The 20,740-nt window shown below is 40.1% G+C and overlaps 1 protein-coding gene across 1 annotated transcript in view; it reads left to right on the top strand.

Annotated features, from left to right (window-relative positions):
* Positions 1–20,740, top strand: part of igsf9a (immunoglobulin superfamily, member 9a) — a 68,628-nt gene that overhangs the window by 6,609 nt on the left and 41,279 nt on the right. Inside the window, exons 2-6 of the mRNA XM_080871299.1 lie at positions 5,687–5,781; positions 5,906–6,106; positions 13,971–14,117; positions 17,675–17,823; positions 18,625–18,736. Of these exons, the coding sequence (XP_080727425.1) occupies positions 5,721–5,781; positions 5,906–6,106; positions 13,971–14,117; positions 17,675–17,823; positions 18,625–18,736 (670 nt within the window). The 5' untranslated portion in view covers positions 5,687–5,720. The remainder of the gene's footprint in view (positions 1–5,686; positions 5,782–5,905; positions 6,107–13,970; positions 14,118–17,674; positions 17,824–18,624; positions 18,737–20,740) is intronic.

Below are 20,740 nucleotides of genomic sequence, written 5' to 3'. Positions count from 1 at the left end.
ACGTCCGAGCCGGCATGCCTTCATATTTATCTGTCTCGCTCATGTCTGCGGTAGGCTTGCTTAGCATAGGGGGTCTAGCCTTAGGACCCTTACTGGATACAGACGCCCCCAGGCAGGAATCGAACTTGCGATCCTCTGTTCCAAAGGTGTGTAGTCTAACCACTACGCCATCCAGCTGCTTTTATTTATATATATATATATATGTATACATACATACATACATACATACATACATACATACATATATATTAGGGGTGCAACGATACACAAAATTCACGGTTCCATTTGGTTCGATACTTTGGTGTCACGGTTCGATATTTTTTTCGATACAAAAAAATGTTCATGCTTTTTTAATTTGTCATTTATTAAAATCACAAATAAATATTTTAACTCAAAAGTGCAGTTTTTAAATTTAATCAACAAATGCTGAAGTAATAAAAAATAAATAAATCTATCTGATCGAGGAATCACTCATCTTTGGAAAAGAGAGTTTATTACAGAGAAATGGCTCTTTCCAAAATAAAAGCTATACTATACGCTTCTTCTGGGCTATATTCTCAGCAGCATATTAAACATATATAAGGAGAATCATGTGCTAACAGCTGTTTAAATGACTCGGGTAAAGTTTGTAGCATGCATGCTTGTTGTTTTTGTCTGCTTCCACTTGTCTTTGCACTAGGATGATGTCGGAGTAAATGTGCAGTCATATTCGTTGTGTTCCCACTAGTGCTGTCAGCGTTAATCTGAAATGACGTTAAGGCCACAACACGGCAAATCTCCGTTAACGAGCTACCGTGGATCTCCCAGTGCATGGGGCTGGACGGCCAACACCTTAACGAGCTAACTGCGCTAACACAGTAATTCCCACCCATGTAATTGAGCATTGCGTGGCACATCCGAGATACTGTTTTACTTTTGTCCATGACGCGCCTACCTTCAGGGTCATACTTCACATAAAGACCAAAATAGTTCCAAAGGCCAGATCTGAATGAGGGTGGGGGAGGTTCAATTTGCCATGTTGCAACGAGCTTAGCTTCTGTCTTGCTAGCTTGTGCTGCGCTCAGTGAATCTGCGCTAGACAGTGCAGTCTAGGCGGAGTAGTCGAACGCAGATCCACTGAGCTCTCAACACAGACAGCATCGTCAGAAGAAAAGTTGATAAAATAAATTAAAATTTTAGTATTGTTCGATACATATGCGTACCGAACTGAAAGCACTGTATCGACCGGTTCAATATCAATACCAGTATCGTATATATGTATGTATGTATGTATGTGTATGATAGCTTTGCCATTGTGAGACTATGCCATCATGCTATTATTAATTAATGAACCGATGTACCTAACTGTTAGTATTACGATGACTACACATTCTTGGGCTTGCTCAGATTTAAATCCACATACACTCTACCATAACAGCAACCTTGGAAATTCTCTGCGTGTCACGCTGTGTGAGCACACTTTGAAAACTCTTCAAATATGTGATGAATACCTGATGTTAAAGTATGTGTTGTATTCATCTCAGTTGGAGGCTGTTCGGTGCCCTGAGCTTTAAAGTGTTGATGGACGTGTATCACATGTGATTCACAGCGCAAGCTTTGCTTTGGATTACTGTCTTCACTGTGTTTCCCTCACAGTTGCACTATAATCTGTTTAAATCCAAATCCAACCCCTATGGAGGCCTTTTAGTGTGATTCGGGACCATGCCTGAAGTTTGAGTTCTGCAGCGCTATAGGAATTTAATATTTATAGTCATGCCTTTGGATTAATGATTTTGTTTGTCCAAAGCTGAAGCACCATTTTCTGTTAAACGCTGTTGTTTACCTCTTTAGGTCACAGCAAATGAGCAATTTGACTTCTTTCCCCTTTCTACTTGCACTCTGGTCAGAGGCTAATGTCCAATTTACTGTAGCTTGCTGGCAGATACAAACAGCCTTGAACAGTTCTAACCCACAAAACAAATACCCTTGGTTTCATATTCTCTAACGGATGCAGCACCTGTTGTTTTCCAAATCGATACCAGTGCTATTGTAACAGACATATTTTGAAAATAGGCCCAAACAAGCAGGGACCACAGCAAAATGCATGGATGAGAAACAGAATGAAAACATTTATGCAAGAGGAGCTCCTTTATCTTTAAGTTTTAATTGTGGTAGGTAAAAGGAGAGCTGGCTGCTGATAAATCTGTGACTGTGCCCTCTGTGATGATTAATCAGCTGCTCCCCATTTCTTTCCTTATGTAGATTAAAATGGCAACAACGCAGAATTTCAGCAGCAGCATGCCTGTCACTGACTTTTCTATTTCTGCCAGCTGATAAATCTATGCGAGACAGGGTGCTTTCTTTTGTGAGCTACTGGCTCATTTAGTATAGCTTTATACATTTTCCAGAGTGCTGTGCTGTCACTGTGCTTGTGTTTATGTGCATCCTTTCAGTGTCAGAGGAAGGGATAATACGTCTGTGGGAAATGTCTAGAGACCATCTGTGTTACCATGGCTGAGAGCTTCACCTGTGCGGGCCGCTTTGTTTGGCATCTCTCTGAATTTTTGGTTCAAATTTAATGATGGAAAATGTCCTGCAGTTGATTTTTTGCCCCCCCCTCTTCTTGCTGTAGCCTTCCTTTCTTTTCCCTCTCTTTCAAAAATAATCTTTCTTTTAACTCATGTGGATCCACTTTATTGCCTTGCTATTTCACCATTCACATAAATAAGCCTTACCTTGTCAAGCAGTAAAACTATAAACATTTTTATTCAGCTGAAGCTTGCACGTATTTGCCAGATGCGGGGCAGAGGTCTGGTTATAATTCTTTAATCAGTGACTTGATGACTAGCTGTACTCTGTGTTGAATCCTTATCATCTCCATTCTTATTAGTTAACAAGAGGCAAATAAGGGTGATAAATAATAAGTAGATGATGCTGAGCATCTGTTCATTAAGAGCCAAATGGGGAAGCTGAGTCATGGCAACAGGGAGTCTTCATTTGTATGTGTGTGCATGTTCTCACACTGTGTGAGGGAGAGAAGCAACAGATTCATAATGTTGAAGCTTTACCTTGGCTTGTCATACTCAGTCTCAGCAAACATGCAAGGCCTAAATCCAGCATAATAAGTTCAGGATAGACTCTGTTGTGTTGCTTTGCATGAAGCCATCTGGATGAAGGGCAGGAGCAGGGGAGTGTTCACTGTCAAACACTTTGCGATCAAATTTTTTATTTTTTTGCCTGACTTTCACTTTGATTTTGTGGAAAATCTGTGTGTGTTGTTCTGTTGCTGAAGTATGTGAATATGTTGGAACAAGCGCAGCAGCTATTGACAGCCTGTGTAATTATTTGTCTTGAGTTCAGACTTTGTCCTGGTCGTGAAATGAACAATCCAATAAAAGCCTTATGGTTATAGAGAGCTGATAAGGCCTTTGCTGCTCCTGCTACTGGGTCAAGGATAATAACATTGCTAATTATCAGGAAGTACAGAGATCACTCAAGATGAAATCATCTTCATGAATCTGTTACCTTTTAAAGTCAACACTGTGCTTACACCCAGTTTGTACAAACTACATAGTCATTATACATTAGAAACAACAAAGTTTCCATATATATTTGATAATATTCAGGTGATGTGATTCTATACTGATCATTTATTGTTGATACCTACAATTTTTAAAACTTTTGAAATGTGAAAAACAGATTTCCATCACAGGGGGTATTTGGGTCAGTACTGTATATCGGCAAGAAGAAATACAGTCTGAAAACTGTCAACGAAATGGTAATAAATTTGAAATCCTGTGAGTTTTTGACTCTCGTTTAGTCAAGAATTTCAAAAAAGAACAGGTTTAAAGTATATTTGGATTTCCATTTTATGCTTTTTCATAAATCACCTGTGACATTATGAGAGAAAGGACATTATTTTTTTTTTCACGTTTATCACTTTTGTCCCTTGCTCGGATGTTAAATAAGAGTTTAAATTTAGCCATTTACTGGTGTTATAATTAGATACTTTGATTCATCTTTGTAGTTTTCCCTCTGTACACCACAACAGTCGAACCACAATCAAACAATTGAGATGTGATTGAAATGCAAAGTTTCAGTTTTAGTTCAAGGGGTTTAACAAAAGCATAATAATAATAAATAAAGCAGATAAATATCTGAAGTTCATTCCAAAGTGTTGAACTTTTTGTTTTGTTTCACTGAAACACTCATTATATGATCCAAAGAGATTTTGATGCAAGCAAAGGAGGTCATCATCAGGCTGAAAACCAAAATAGATCTATCGAAGAAAAAGCAACAACTTTAAAGGTGGCCAACTCAACGTTCTGGTACTGTGTATGTTCTTAAAAATGAAAACTTCACTGGCCGGCTCAGCAACACCAAAAGGCCAGACCAGAGAAGATAAGTCAAGTTGATGATAGCAGAATTCTTTCTTTGGTTAGGGAAAGCCCTTTCACAACATTCAGCCAAGTCAAGAACTCTCTAAAGATTGTAGGTGTCCAAACTACTGGTTATACTTAAAAACAGGAAGGACATTCTTCCTAATACATTCTATCACTAACAGATGATTATAGTAAGAGGAAAAAGTATGAAGAAGGAAAGGAACAGCTCACAATCTGAAGCATGCCACATCATTTCTCAATGGCATGGGAATGGATGACTGCCAATGGACTCGGGTCACTGGTGTTTATGGATGAAGTATAAGGATGAATTCTGAAATGTACAGGGCTGTACTCTCTGCTCAGATTCAGCGAAATGCTGCAGAACTGCAAAAATGATTAGATGGAGCTTCACAAGGTGATGGATAGTCACCTGAAGTATACTGCAAAAGCAACACAAGAGAGTACATGGAAGGGAAACGAGGTCAGTTGGCGACCCTGTGTGTAGAAGCAGAGCAGAGAAAAGGCCCGGACATGACACAGGAGTTCAGAGCTTTGTCTTTCATCAGTTGATGGCATTGTTTTGCAATCTGCAACTAAGGAAATCAAAGGAATTGAAAAGCTTGGCAGAAAGCAATTCCAATTGATTGGACATTTTAACCTGAATCTTAGATCTGAATTGGGACAGTTCCAATGCCCTAGTCAGTAATGTGCTGTTGAATAATTTAGGCAGAGTTTTCATTGAGCAGCTTCCATGAAACTGAACTGACCTGAAAATGACCCATCATCTTGATTTCCTCACTCCTGTGTACATATTTGATCACATCTGAGCAGGGATTACTTTGACTGGATTGAATCAGCTGCTGCCTTTTGGCATTAAGTTGCACTCCGTAATGCTTAACTGTAGCCTGCGCTCCATCAGCTCAGCTCATCTCTGTCCTTGAGTGCTGAGTCTCCTGGCTGCTTCAGCCAAATGTCTTCATTGATGTGCTCTAAATAAAACACTTAGATGTCACTTTGCACGTGACTTGCAAAAGATTTATTTGACATTTATGACATTTACTTTCAGAAAACGATATAAGGCCGGGGAGCTTTCTGGCTGCAGAGGCCGCTCTGCCCATTTGTGTAATGATATGGGATGAATTCCAGTTATTGGAAAGCTGTATAAAAATCTGAATGCTCCTTTCCTCGTGTCTGTAAAATTATGACAGAAGTGGCAGCTCTGGTGTAGACTTTTTAGTTTGGAAATCTGTCACAGATGGCTGTCTTCTTGTGTGCAGCCAAGCAAGTAATTGTGATTGTGACAATTGTGTCTCTTTTGCCTACAGATTGAACATGCTGCAGGTTGTATGAGTGACAGATATGGGGTCGGCAAGATCTTATTTGCAGACTTTCACTGTGGCGGTGGTTATTTGCCAATTTCGTAAGTTTTTTTTCAAATATCATTTTGCATTCCAGTGTACTTTCTCCATTTGCTCACTGTTATCCTTTGCTTTGTGAACTAACTGAAGCATATTCTCTGATTTTGCTTACAACAAACCCAACAGTAACCACTGAAGGTTTGACCTCTGAGGTGCAGGCAAAGGCTGGAAGCTCCGTGGAGCTCGAGTGCAGACTTCCGTCATCAGACCCAGCAGTTGTGTCCTCTGCATCCCAGCACGTGGTTGAATGGATTCGACAGGGATTTGACATTCCTGTTCTGATTAAATTTGGATCTTATGCACCTCGGGTACATCCACAGTATGAGGGTAAGCATCTGTTACTACATGCATACACTGTTTGCTGTAGTTGATGCCATTGTCTCAAGTAGCTTATCTTCATACTGTACATACATGCTACTGATGTAAAGTATAATTATTGTATTTTTATTTTAGGATTTACTCTAGATATTGTATTGTAAGAATATTAGCTTAGCTGAATTAGCTTAAGAAGCTATTGGACAGACTGTAAGTGAATCACGTAGAGAAAGTTTGTTTCTCCTGTTAATGATGGCTACTAAATTTGATGATCCCCTGCATGTTGGTACTGCTCTTATTTTTTTTTTTTACAGGTGTTATAGTTGTTTCTGTATGTGAATATGCTTTAGTAAGGAACTTAAAACAGTGAAGGATTCTTATTTGTTGCCATTGTCAGTACAAAAGACACTCAGTGAATTTAAGTTGAAAATATTAGAATGATGGCTGAATATGACATGGTTTGGTCCAAGTTTCTTTTAACTGAAAGAATGTAACCAATATCAGGTTCTCAGAATACACTCAGTACCACACCTTGATGTCCTTTTCAGACCAATGTTATATTTGGAGCTACTGTTAAAGGAGGTGAAACATTGCATCATCGCCTATTGTGCGCACTCTGCACACAGCACAGAGAACAAAGAGTCTACAGGGGGAAAGAGCCTCTATAGTCCAAGGATACCTTTGTGTGGCTCCTGTTATCCTTTAAAGTTGCAAACAATGGAACAAATGTGGAGAAAAAGAAGGCATGTCTGGGTTAGTCAGATCTTTCTTTTGTCAGGGGCATTGTTTTTCTTTTCTGCTGTGCTGCCTGAAGAAAAGTTCAACCTATGGACCTCTTCGGTGTTTTTGAATTTCTGCTTGAGAACAATGTCGTCATAGAAAGAAAAATGCCAAAGGAGGCATGATGATCCCACTTCAAAGAGTAAAATTAATTTAAACAGTTCAGCTGGTAGCACAAAGCAGACAGCTAACTAACACTGAGTTGTTACCTTGTCATTTATTTTCAGTGATGAGAATACCGATAGGGGGTAGATAGCAGCAATCAACATTTCATTTGTATAATTACTGCTATAGCAATCCTCTTCTGCAATATTCTTCAAAACCCTTCTTACCCACTGTTGCATCAGTCTCTATAAACTCATTCGATGTGACTAAAAACTGTTCATACCGACACGAATCATTTTAAAATTCTGGCAGAGCTTCCAAAGCCACCAGATATATCAGATTTTTTTTCTGAGGAATGTGTATTAAAGATGAGGAACAAAAAATGTAGACTGTTTTGATCCGGTGCAGTTTCAAATATTGCACTGACTTTAAAGGTGCATGCGAGGAACTAAAAGAAGAAGTGGAATCAGAACTAAATGAAGTATGCGAAAATATAGATCACTATCACTAAAACTTAATTACCGATCATTTTAAGTTTCTTTTTGTGTCATTTTCAATATGTGATATTCAATTCAATTTCAATTCAATTTAATTCAATTTTATTTATATAGCGCCAAATCACAACAACAGTCGCCTCAAGGTGCTTTATATTGTACAGTACATTGTACAATAATAGATACAGAGAAAAACCCAACAATCATATGACCCCCTATGAGCAAGCACTTTGGCGACAGTGGGAAGGAAAAACTCCCTTTTAACAGGAAGAAACCTCCAGCAGAACCAGGCTCAGGGAGGGGCGGCCATCTGCTGCGACCGGTTGGGGTGAGAGAAAGAAGACAGGATAAAGACATGCTGTGGAAGAGAGACAGAGGTTAATAACAGATATGATTCAATGCAGAGAGGTCTGTTAATACATAGTGAGTGAGAAAGGTGACTGAAAAGGAAAAACTCAATGCATCATGGGAATCCCCCAGCAGCCTATGTCTATTGCAGCATAACTACAGTAAGGGAGGATTCAGGGTCACCTGGTCCAGCCCTAACTATATGCTTTAGCAAAAAGGAAAGTTTTAAGCCTAATCTTAAAAGTAGAGATAGTGTCTGTCTCCCGAATCCAAACTGGAAGCTGGTTCCACAGAAGAGGGGCCTGAAAACTGAAGACTCTCCCTCCCATTCTACTTTTAAATACTCTAGGAACAACAAGTAGACCTGCAGAGCGAGAGCGAAGTGCTCTAATAGGGTGATATGGTACTACAAGGTCATTAAGATAAGATGGGGCCTGATTATTTAAGACCTTGTGTGTAAGGAGCAGGATTTTGAATTCAATTCTGGATTTAACAGGAAGCCAATGAAGGGAAGCCAATACAGGAGAAATATGTTCTCTCTTTCTAGTCCCTGTCAGGACTCTTGCTGCAGCATTTTGGATTAACTGAAGGTTTTTCCGGGGGGTTTTAGGACATCCTGATAATAATGAATTACAGTAGTCCAGCCTGGTTGTCACAAAATTATAGATGTTAAAATGCATCTACAATTCCTGCTCCCTAAGGACTTTTCATTTATGTCAGTCTGTCAGTTTAGATTTCTTGCTTGAGCTCAGGGCAGTTAAAGAAATCAATGGATTAAAACGGGGCTGTCTGTTAGTCACAAACACAACAATGCTATTGGATACAGGTAATTGCTGATTCCTAAATGATTATTGCCTACAAATCCCATAAAAGATTAAAAACAACAATTTGTTGCCGAACTCACTAAATCAATACTTTTAGAAAAGTTGCTGGACACTGTAGTACCTTGCCAGGGGTAAATGGTGATTTGTTGAGGACTATTTTCACCTGTGGATTACACATTGTGTGCTGTGTTTGCACTTACAGCACCAGGGATGCTGTAATGCATTAAGAATTTACTCAAAATAAAATGCAGGGCTTGTGATCAGAACAAAAGGCCACCCAGTGCAATGCAAATACACGGTCGGACGATGAAACTCTATCACCCAGAGGAATGAGATAAACCAGTTTTTGGATGAATAAACAGTAACAGGCAGTTACATCAATTCATTGTTGGTGTCGGACTATTCATTTTTTAATATAGAATAATTCCAGCTTCATTTTTGAAGTCACTTTCCGTGTACAGTGTACCAATCTCTTTAGTGTCATGTCCATTGATTGCTCTAGGATACGGTAATGAGCTGCAAACACCGGCATTACGTGTTTCTTTGTCAAAGGATCAGAACCTACTTTCAGCTGAGTTAAGGCCTTTGTCATGCGAGCTGGATGCCACTCCCTTGCCCAACCCAGGCAGGAAATATGACACATACATTTACATAGTAATAAAGTCGGGGCAAACGTTAGCTGATGAATTATCGTAAGTGGGAGTGGGGCAGACTTTAATTCCAGCCCCGGCTCATAAAAAGCAGTAGCCTTTTGTCACTTACTCTCAAGACAATCCGTCAACGTGCAGCTCATTACACTGCATGTTAGTTTTCAGATGAAGGCTTCTAGTAAAAAGCCCAATAAAAATATGCCTGCCCTTCAACCCATAAATTACACTATTTGTACTCAACTCGACTCAACTACAAAGCTCTCTTCAAGGAAAAGCAGCAGCTTTAATAGACGGGTTTGCTAATCACATGCCTCTCAGGCGACAAACAAAAAGCTGCAGTTTTATACAGGTTTGAAAAAGATGCTTTGTCCCATCTGAGGCAAAGCTTTCTCACAGGTACCAGCCGGTGTGGGAGTAACAGGTGCAGCATGGGAAACCAACGCTTTAGAGATGGAACGACTGGTGTGTATTTCACCCCCTCGGGCCATGAATGTTCTCGGGTGTCTCAATAGTTTGGCTTCAGGACTCAGTCTCCAACTGTTGTTTAGCTGTTGTGATTCTAATGGAAGTTATCCAAGTGATTCACTCTGCTGAGGCTCATTTTTTTTCGTTCCATCATTCCTCCCTTTTCATCACCTTAAACTGATTAAACTTCTCTACATGTAGTCCACCTCTCCCATCAACATTCCTTGTCTTTTGGCCGTGTTTGTAGCTTTGCAAAGTGTGAGTTACTTTAGATTTTCATCTGATTGCTCCCCTGAGAGGGTTAAGGGCTAAAAAGGGCTTAAATAAATTTGTGTAATAGAGCTGTAAAGATCAAAGGATTAGCATCTTCTCTGTGGAAAGGACAGAAAGTCCCTCAACACCCATACAGCTGCTGACTATAAAAAAAGTAAATACAGCTGTATAAATGCACTGTTCGCAAGCTCTTCCTATTCAAATCCCATCATAATCAGCCTGTGTGCAGGAGCAACACATTACGCACAGCTGAAATGGCTAATACTTCCTTTTTCACATGGAAAAACATTAGAGCCTTCACTGGGATTACTCATGTTCGTTACAGCAGTGAGTAGACCTCAGCGTCTGACAGGGACAGAGACCTTCAATACCAAATTTAAAACCATGACACAGAAGAGCTTAACACACACAAAAAAAACAAAAAAACAAAAACGAGGAGTGAAACCTTATCGTTTTCTTTTCTCTAACCGAAACCAGAGTGCCTCTGCGAAGCTTGCCAAGAGCTGACGACATCTTATAGAGATGATGTGGGCTTGCTGCCCATGAGTATCACATTCTCAGGGTCATAAATGTCTGGGCTGCGCAAAATGGTATTGAATTTAAATAATTTTTCATACAAGCCCCTGTCACAGAAAACAAGACACTTTCCCCCTGAGATACGTCCCACCCAACCGAAGCCTTTCTTTAGAATTTGAAAACGTCATCTCCAAAATGTTACATATCCATTTTGGAAGAAAGAAAATCAATATCTCTGGTGCATCCTTCACTCTGAATAAAACTGGTAAAAATAAAAAGCACACTCCGCAGTCCTCCAAATGTCCCTTTTGTCAGTAAAGTGCCTGTTTTTTATTGAGCTCTATTAAGGACCTCAAACCTGTGGTCTTTTCATAAGAGTAGGTGTTTTTGTTTGGAATTTTAAAGCATTTTGGTACTGTGATCCCTGCCCTGATTTTCCTTTTTTTTTTAAAACATAAAATGTATAAAAATTACGTGGTACTGTGGCTAAAATACAATAATGATGAGGCATAAACTCTTTAAGGTTCAATGTAAAAAAAAATGGTCTTGAGCTGATGTGATTTTTGTAAAAGATCTTACTTCGTCTTAGTCCATCTGAAATAAAACGATGCCTTTTAATTATCTCTACTGAAGGAAAAGAGGCTCCTTTCCCCCTCATAGAGTTACTGTCTTGAGAAAGACGATGACCATCACTTTTAATAATGTATTCTAGTAGACTTTTCATTTCAGACTTAATTCCTTCATTTGTAGAGAGTTGTATTTCTTCACAGCACTGAATGGTTTCATGTTTCCCTGTCACCTGAGAATGTATTCAGGAATAATGCCTTTAGGCGGCTTCACTTGGAGACACTATATTCACTATATTCAGCCATGTTTTTGTGTGTGGAGTATGTTGAATTGAGCTGAAAGGAGGATAGCTGAATGAGTCTCAGACCTGCAAAGCTGCTCTTTGGCTAATTTATAATGTTTTTAGTGTGTGGAGCAGTGAACATGACAAGGAAAAGTATTGAGTCTTGTTGGTGCAGGCTGGGTGTCTGTTTTTCCAATTTAGGTTCATCATCACATTTTTTTCCCGGTGAACACTGTTTCAAAGCAAGTTTTTTAGGGCAAGCTTTCAACAGTTTTTCTAAGGTACCTGTAAAGATCTGCTGCTATGCAGCCACACACTATTGGAGACTGCTGCATTTGAAAGTAGAATATGAATGCAAGAAAAAGAGGAGAACTTAAAATTCACTGCCTGTAATATAGACATCAGCATAGTCTGAGCATCAGAATCGGCAAAACAAACGAAAAATCTGTTAAAATCTCAATTATTCTATATGACTACAATTTTCCATTAAAAGCAGATACGCAATATCTGTTTTAAATTTGGATGATATCCTCTTTACCTCCTTATGAAACTCTGCGTTACTTCCAGCACTGCTGCTACGTGTGGCTCCTGTCTGGTCCTGTTCTGACCAGTTTTACGTGTGCATTTGCAATATGTGGATCTCTTCTCCTGTGTGAAATCAGCCGACCATCAGTTTGGATTTTCCTTATTTGATTTTGCGTAGATGGAAGGGGGGCAGGATTGCAGAGAGATAGTAGCACAGGTGGTAATGATTGCAAGATTCCATCATCTTCAGTGGTTGAAGCAGATCCTCATACAGTTCAGGTTGTTTGCACCTGATTTGTTCCTCAAACACTGAAGGATGTTACAGTGTATCTCTATATTTGCACAATTTTCATAGTACACAATCCAGTCACTAAAGACTGCTGTTTATTTTATGGGTCATAGGAGACCCAGCTCTCATCACCATGATCCTCAACATGCCAGTTTGACACTGAAGTTGATATTTGCTCTCTACCCAAACATCAGCATCCCAGCAGGGATGAGAGCACTGCAGCACTTTACAAGTAAACAACCTTCAATGAGATAGCGGCCAAATTTAAATCAGGTACGGTTTCTGCTTTTTATAGGCCGATTAGCAGATCCTTTTGATCCCACCTCGTATTTAACAGTTTATGGGTATAAATTATTCCATTAGATAGCCACTTATTATTTAACAATATAGTATCATAAATTATTCTGACTGATTAACACCCTATATTTAATAGTTGGTGTTATTTTTGATGGTCAGGAGTGAGTTTGGCTGAAGGACAAAAATGGAAATGCTGTTGTTATATTTACATCAACAATGCAAAGCCAGACTGCCTTCATTTTACTACACTCCTGATTTGTTGGCACACTTTACCTTTCGTTAAAACTTGATTCTCATGCATGCACACATTTTCAGACAGTGCCTCTCAGCACAAATAATCTATGTCTGACAGTCTGAGTCGTGCACACTGTCTAAAGTCTAAATTTCCTCTGTCTCTGCCTCTGTGTTGTATTGTTTCTGTGGCCTCACACTTAATTTACCTTGCATTCAAATCCTTTGCTATCACGCATTTTTCAAACAGCAGCAGTGATGGCAGTAGGCCATGCTCTTGTTTCCCCTCCACCCCTCTCTTCACTTTTATCTCATCACTCCCAGTTATGTTTCCTCAACATCCCTGCAGCACTACAACCCTTCCTCTTAAGGTGCAATAGTGACCCATATCAAACTGATCTAGTAAACAGGCAAGCAGTAGAAAAGGTGCCAGAGGTCAAAGGGTGGGATTTTAAAAAGTGTTAATCCCCTGAGTGTATGCTCATGTGTACTTTACTCTACCTTAACCCCCACCTCACTTTTCCCCTGTGGATTTTGTCCCCTTTGGCGGCTTGGAAAAGTAAATACACTGTGTTATCAGTGTCAGCATACCTAACTCCAACTTCCTGGTTCTTTTTGACTGTCAGGGCTTTCCCTCCCTGTCATAGTAAACAGAAATCAGAGCCTCTGTTAATAATTACCATCATAGCACAGGGATCCCAGTGGGTCTCAGGCTTCCACGGGGCAGTCTGCTTTCTGTTTACATGTCTTCATTTTGAGATGGTGCAGTGAGAGGCTGTGTGTTCTAACACAGTGCGTTCATTGACAGTTTCTCTTCGGCCATGCTTTCCCATGCTATTGGGTCACCGGACAATTGCGTGTCTGTTAAAGTGTGAAAAACTAGATGGACATGGAAAGATGTGGGCTGCAGACTGGAAAAGATAAAGGCTTGATGTTGCAAGCTACACTGGCTCCAGGGAGCCGTCACCTGGCAACAGGGAGATCAGATTTCTAAGTTTGTGCGTGCATGTGTGCTGCAGTTTGCGTGTTTGCTTGTGCATATGTTGCTGTGTGGTCATTTTAAGGCACCATTTGAGGACACTATTCATTTCCTGTGTGACAAAGCATCACAGACCAACAGATGCACACACCTGAGACCTGACAAGTGAAGTCACAATTGTCTGCGCTATTCCTCTGTCACGTTCCATGCACCTACCTTCTCACTTTTTTCCTGCACTCTGTTTCCGCAGGGCGAGTATCTCTGGTACGAATCACCACTCTCAGGCTGGAGGGCCTGCTGCTCGCTGACCAGGGCTTGTATGAGTGTCGAATCCTCTCACTGGATAAGCCAACAGATGAGCTGCAAAATGGCACCTGGACTGTACTTTCTGTTACTGGTGAGGTTAATGGAACAGCTTGTGTGTGTCATCATGGCTGCTCTCAAAGAAGAATTTAGTTGGCTTTTTTACAGTAAGCCAGAGATCAAAATGTAAATAAACGACAGGATTGAACCAGATTCGAACAGTAATTTCCATCTCAGCCCCCTGGACCAGTTTGTCACTCAAACCACTGAAAATGAGAAACGCTAACTTTTACTACAGCACAGGAAAGCCTGCCTGAGGCCTTGGTACTATTTTGTTACTAGCTGAAATGTTGCTCTTATGTCTTGTTTGCAATTTATTTGATGAGATTGATTTATTGCTATCATTACAACAGAAGCACACATCCAGCTTAGAAGTTATATTTTGGTCATGTTATACCAACAACTTTAGATTCTTTAGCAGCTCAATGGTGTATTTACCACATATACTGTATATAAAAGATGGACATAACGTCAGCCACTCAGCCATCCATTTGTTGTTTTATGTCTGCTTCTTCAACAGTAGTCTTTTTCGTTCCTCCTTGTTTAGTGAGGGTTTGATTTGACTAAAAAGACAAAAGGACACTGCTGATGCATATATTTGACTTAATAATCCTGGTCTAAATCCTGCCCTTTTTGTCATTTATTTTACTTTAAATAGGTTCTTAATTCACAAAATTACCATGTTCTATTAAATAAAAGAACATGTCTTTAAATTTGTTTTATCCTGTCTTATGTTTGCAGCCAGTGGAGTTGCCCCTTTCTGAGATTTCAAGGAATGCAGTTTTTAGGCACATTTTCTTTATGGCTTTACTTTTAAGACCCCTTTTTAAATCATTCACATGCATTTATTTATATATTATACAAATCAAGAAACAAAATGTAACATGAGCTATATGCCTCTATTATAGGCTCAGTTGTGATGTTAGCAAATAACCACGCTGATAAAACGTAAAACAAAGTAGTCAGTCCTGAAGTGCTGCTAGCAACATTGACCACACCACAGTTATTAGAGGAAATTAAAAAAGATAAATTGGTAAGAAAAACTCTTTTTAGGCAAGTGAAGTAAAAAGAAATGCTTGAGTATAGAAAAAAAATTACTAAATGAAGCAATATTATGTACTAACAATGCTAAAATAAAAATACTAATCTAATTTAGGCCTGTAGAGTCTGAGTTTAACCTCTTGGGTATTTTGTAATTTCTCTGAGCAATACACGATCTGACCTTTGGGTTAATTAGCTAGAATAGTCACTCCTGGGAACATTGTGGCATTTTGTCTACACACAAGTGAGGGTAGACTTTCTTTTTCACATGACTAAATGCGTGTTTTAAACTGAAAATATTTTGAGTGCTTCAAGCATAAAAATGGAAATGACTAGAAATGGAACCAAAAATGAGCATGCAGATAGATGTGTGTCATACAGCTTTTTTATCTACATTCAACAGCTAACCCCTCATGCTAGCAACAAATGAAACTATAATGCACTAATGCAGACTGCTCACTCTGCATTCCTGTAGCTTGGGATGTGGCAGTATTACATTCAGTGATGGGAGAAGGCGGGAGGAAAGGCGGTGCAGTCAGAATGGAAAGCAAGACCTGGGGTGTGGTTGAATAGTCAAATTTGCTTGGGAAGGTTCCCAACTAAGCCGAGTAAGCTGGGACTATCTGCGCGGCAACCATGATAAGAGCTTTTTTGCGTTCTCCACATACTAAGGAAAGGTGCTTCAGTGCTTCCTTTATTGCCACTTTTAGCCTAGGACCCACACGACCATCCTCAAGGAAAAGAGAAAAAGGTCATTCTATCCCAGAGTTCTGACCAGTTATGAAAACAACCAAGAAAAAGTGCTAAAGTGTGCAGATCATGTAAATGTTAATTATCAACATGTTTTCCATTTACAAAACTTGCTGATATGTTTTGATTTTTAAAGTAAAGATTATGAGTTATTTAGTTGTTAAATTGTATTGGTTTCCAAAGGAAGAAACATAGAAAACATGACTTAATTCCTTTATTTTTTTAGGCTACATTCTATATAATATATATTAATACAGTATAAAGAAGTTTATATTATTCAAATGTGATCTTTTAGCTTACAGTCTACCGTATGAACTTCCACTCATCAGGTAACTGCTGTATATACTACATAAAAAATCACCTCTTAAACTGAAAGAAAACGAACATGATGTTAAAAGAAGTTTTTTTTTTAATAGTGTCTAAACTTTTTTAACAGATCAGGTAATTTGGATAACTTCTGACTTCTTTTACCTGGATTTTGGAAAGAATAGTCATTGACTAGAGTTAGCGTCATACTTCTTGATAGGTGTAAATAATAAATCGTAATATGAAATATGCATCATTATTTTTGCCCTTTGAAGTTTATCTATATTTTCGAAAACCTTTGCTATGATTCCACACACAAACATACAGAACAAAGTAGGAGTGCGCCTCAGATCAAAGCGGCAGAAACAGTTTCACCGAGCTGGTCTGTGTGAGCATCAGGATAGGGGTGAGAATAGTAATAGATGATGACTGTGTACTTGAGGGCTTGGATGTTACTTTGCTGGCATGCCCTGCAAGTATGGGCTTTACCTATTGTTTGCACTCCCCTTCAATAATAATCTGTGCGACTGTCATGGGTTTGAATTGGCGAGATAAAAGAACATGCTTCTTTTTCTGTTTTATTAGTCAATAATATACTAAAGTTTATTTTCAGAGAGTAAGTAAAAAAAACTTAAATATTCTTCATATACAGCTACAGTAAGGATATAAGTTATGGTGGCTTTTTAACTCTGAAGTGTTTGCAGACAAAAAAGGAAGGCCTGATTGTCCTTTGATAAGATCTGAGATTTAAAGTGTCAGCAAGATGTTCTAAAGGCACATTTAAAAGGCTGCATTTGCAACTGACATTTTCAGTTAGGTATGTGAAATAATAATGTGTCTTTCAGGCTGCTGCTGTAACAAAGCAGGCTGTACTGCTGTCATGTTGTATATAAATGTATTGTCTGCTAATCCAGTTTTTCCTCTTTTGTATTTTTTCCCTTAATACTTCTGCTTTGAAGACAGAGCTTTCTTGCTTTTTACAGAAGGCTAAACAGCTCGAACAGCTTTAATGCTCCTTACCATTGACTCACCAAGTCTGTTGAAATGTACTGGGTGGATGAAACGCCATTCTTCCAAATGAATTTCCCCACATTTGGTGTTTTGATAGTGATATTGGAGATTGCTGTTTAACACATCGGTCCAAAATTTCCCACAGGTGTTCAGTTGTTGGAGCATGACATGTGATTCACATCATTTCAAAACTTATCAAACCAATCAGTGGCACCTTTATCCCTATGGAGACCATTTCCATCAGTAAAGAAATATTTCATCATATGAAAAAGTTGAAAATCTTTATATTAATTTGTTACACTTCCCACTCAGGGGACACAAACTATACCATCAGAATGTATGAACATGTATATTTGTTTATGGATGGTGTGAATAAGTATTCAATCGGAATTTGTTTTTCCATAAATGGCGGAATCTGTTTTTAAGTTTTTTAAATTTAGATGGTTTATGAGCATCTTCTTAAAGCTGTTTTTATATCCATAGCCCCACCCGCCTTCACTGAACCCCCACCTCCTGTCCTCGAGGCTTTGGTTGGAAGTCACATTTCTCTTTCCTGCATGACTAATGGCAACCCTACTCCAGCCATCACTTGGTTTAAAGACGGCATTGCCATTCAAAAAAATATTTCTGAGGTATGTATTTTTTAAGGGGTTTTAAACCTGCAATACAAGTATAGCGCTATAGTTGTTACATGCATGGGGTGAAATAAATAAACAAAATTTTCCTCGAAAATAATATATAGTAGTACACTCTCTCTTTTTTTTTTCAACCCTCAGCAGTTGGCTGCACCTTTCTGAGCCTGGTTCTACTGGAGGTTTCTTCCTTTTTAAAAGGGAGTTTTTAAAAGGGAGCCATCTGATTATTCGGATTTTCTCTATATTATTGTAGGGTCTTTACCTTACTAGTGACTTGAGTTGATTGTTGTTGTGATAAATAAAAGTGCATTGAACTGTATAGTGTTCATGCACTGCAATACATACAAAGTTTGGGTAACACTGAGCAAATGTATCCAAGATACTTTAAAATCAGCCTCAGTTCAAATGCCCATCCATCCATCCATCCAAGTTGACACAGTAGTGTTGATGCAAAGTGGCACACGAATAGGTTCTAGAAAAGTCCTTGGAAGGAAAACAAAGGTGCTTTGGACACAAGCACCAAATCTGTTATTACTCCTACCTGTTGAAATATTGTGGCACAGGAACCATTGTGTGGATACATGTGAAGTATGCACGTAGGAAGTGAAGATTCTACTATATTACTATTCTACTATCAGCTGGATGCAAATGTCATACAGTACTAAATACTGACATTATACTGTAGGATGCCAATGCTTTTGCAGGCTACAATTGCTGCTACCTATTGTACTTTCTGTGTGTTTACCTGCCTGCTGCATTCAGCCACCTCTCCGTTTTTTACTATGTCATATTTATCAGGATGGAGTTTTATCTCTGCGAGCAGTGAGTATACATTCAGCAGGACAGTACACTTGCCACGCCTCCAACTCTGAGGGGAACGTGACTTGCGTGACAAAAGTGAAGATCAAAGGTCAGTTGTTGCCTAACAGTCTGTCTGTCTGTCTTTCTGCCTGCCAATTCCTTTAGTTTCTGTGATGTCTGTGTGCCCAACTGGCTTGAAGCCACCATAATTTACATTTCTGTTTCTTGCCCTTGCATCATGCAACAGAGCAGTAAAAGAAGTTCAAACTGAACTTGACTGGTATTTAGCCACGCAGTGACTAAATAAGAGTCAATATCATGATGTGAGACAAGATATCATCTGGGACTTGCCGATGTTGCTTTATCGTGATAAAGCTTTGTGTTTTGCTCAGTGTGAAGGCTTCATTTTAGAGAAGTTGACGTAACTTAGTGAAAAGTTTATTGTCTGTGGTCATGAATATATGTGTATATATGTGTGTATATGTGTATACACACATATACACACATATATACACATATATGTGTGTATATGTGTATATATATATATATATATATATATAAAAAACACCCAGCACGCCCCTGCGGGCGGTTTATCCTTCAAGCTCGGGTCCTCTACCAGAGGCCTGGGAGCTTGAGGGTCCTGCGCAGTATCTTAGCTGTTCCCAGGACTGCGCTCTTCTGGACAGAGATCTCCGATGTTGTTCCCGGGATCTGCTGGAGCCACTCGCCTAGCTTGGGAGTCACCGAACCTAGTGCTCCGATTACCACGTGGACCACCGTTACCTTTACCCTCCACATCCTCTCGAGCTCTTCTCTGAGCCCTTGGTATTTCTCCAGCTTCTCGTGTTCCTTCTTCCTGATATCGCTGTCATTCGGAACCGCTACATCGATCACTACGGCCGTCTTCTTCTGTTTGTCTACCACCACTATGTCCGGTTGGTTAGCCACCACCATTTTGTCCGTCTGTATCTGGAAGTCCCACAGGATCTTAGCTCGGTCATTCTCCACCACCCTTGGGGGCATCTCCCATTTTGATCTCGGGACTTCCAGCTTATACTCGGCACAGATGTTCCTGTACACTATGCCGGCCACTTGGTTATGGCGTTCCATGTATGCCTTGCCTGCTAGCATCTTGCACCCTGCTGTTATGTGCTGGATTGTCTCTGGGGCATCTTTACACAGCCTGCACCTGGGGTCTTGCCTGTTGTGATAGACCCCAGCCTCTATGGATCTTGTACTCAGAGCTTGTTCTTGTGCTGCCATGATTAGTGCCTCTGTGCTCCTCTTTCAGTCCAGCTTTGTCCAGCCACTGGTAGGATTTCTGGATATCAGCCACCTCCTCTATCTGCCGGTGGTACATACTGTGCAGGGGCCTGTCCTTCCATGATGGTTCCTCGTCTCCCTCCTCTTTCTTGGGTTTCTGCTGCCTGAGGTATTCACTGAGCACTCGGTCAGTTGGGGCCATCTACCCAATGTATTCTTGGATGTTCGTTGTCTCATCCTGGACTGTGGTGCTGACACTCACCAGTCCCCGGCCCCCTTCCTTCCGCTTAGCGTACAGCCTCAGGGTGCTGGACTTGGGGTGAAACCCTCCATGCATGGTCAGGAGCTTTCTTGTCTTTATGTCAGTGGCTTCTATCTCCTCCTTTGGCTAACTTATTATACCAGCTGGGTACCTGATCGCAGGCAGGGTGTAGGTGTTGATAGCTCGGATCTTGTTCTTACCATTCAGCTGACTCCTCAGGACTTGCATGACACTCTGCAGGTACTTGGTGGTTGCAGCTTTCCTAGCGGCCTCTTCATGGTTCCCATTCGCCTACGGGATCCCCAGGTACTTGTAACTGTCCTCTATGTCTGGTTACTGGACCCTGTTCAGGGAGGTTGCTATGGTCTGCCCTCAGATCCACTAGCCACTGAGCATTGCCGTTATGGGTTGCGTCCTTCTCCCATATGCTTTTCCAGTATTGCTCCGTCTCCAGCCTTGGTGGTGCTGTTCTCTTATTTTTCCCTTGCCACTGAGAGTACACCTTTGCTGGTTTCTGCGGAGAACAGCTGGTTTATTCTCCTGCCTTCTGTCTCTCTGGTGTACCTCCTCAAGCAGCAGGCCAAGGCT

Source organism: Rhamphochromis sp. 'chilingali' (genome assembly GCF_963969265.1).
Source record: "Rhamphochromis sp. 'chilingali' genome assembly, chromosome: 2".
NCBI lineage: Eukaryota > Metazoa > Chordata > Actinopteri > Cichliformes > Cichlidae > Rhamphochromis > Rhamphochromis sp. 'chilingali'.
Note: the sequence above shows the minus strand (reverse complement) of the source record. Positions and strands in the feature narration are given on the sequence as shown.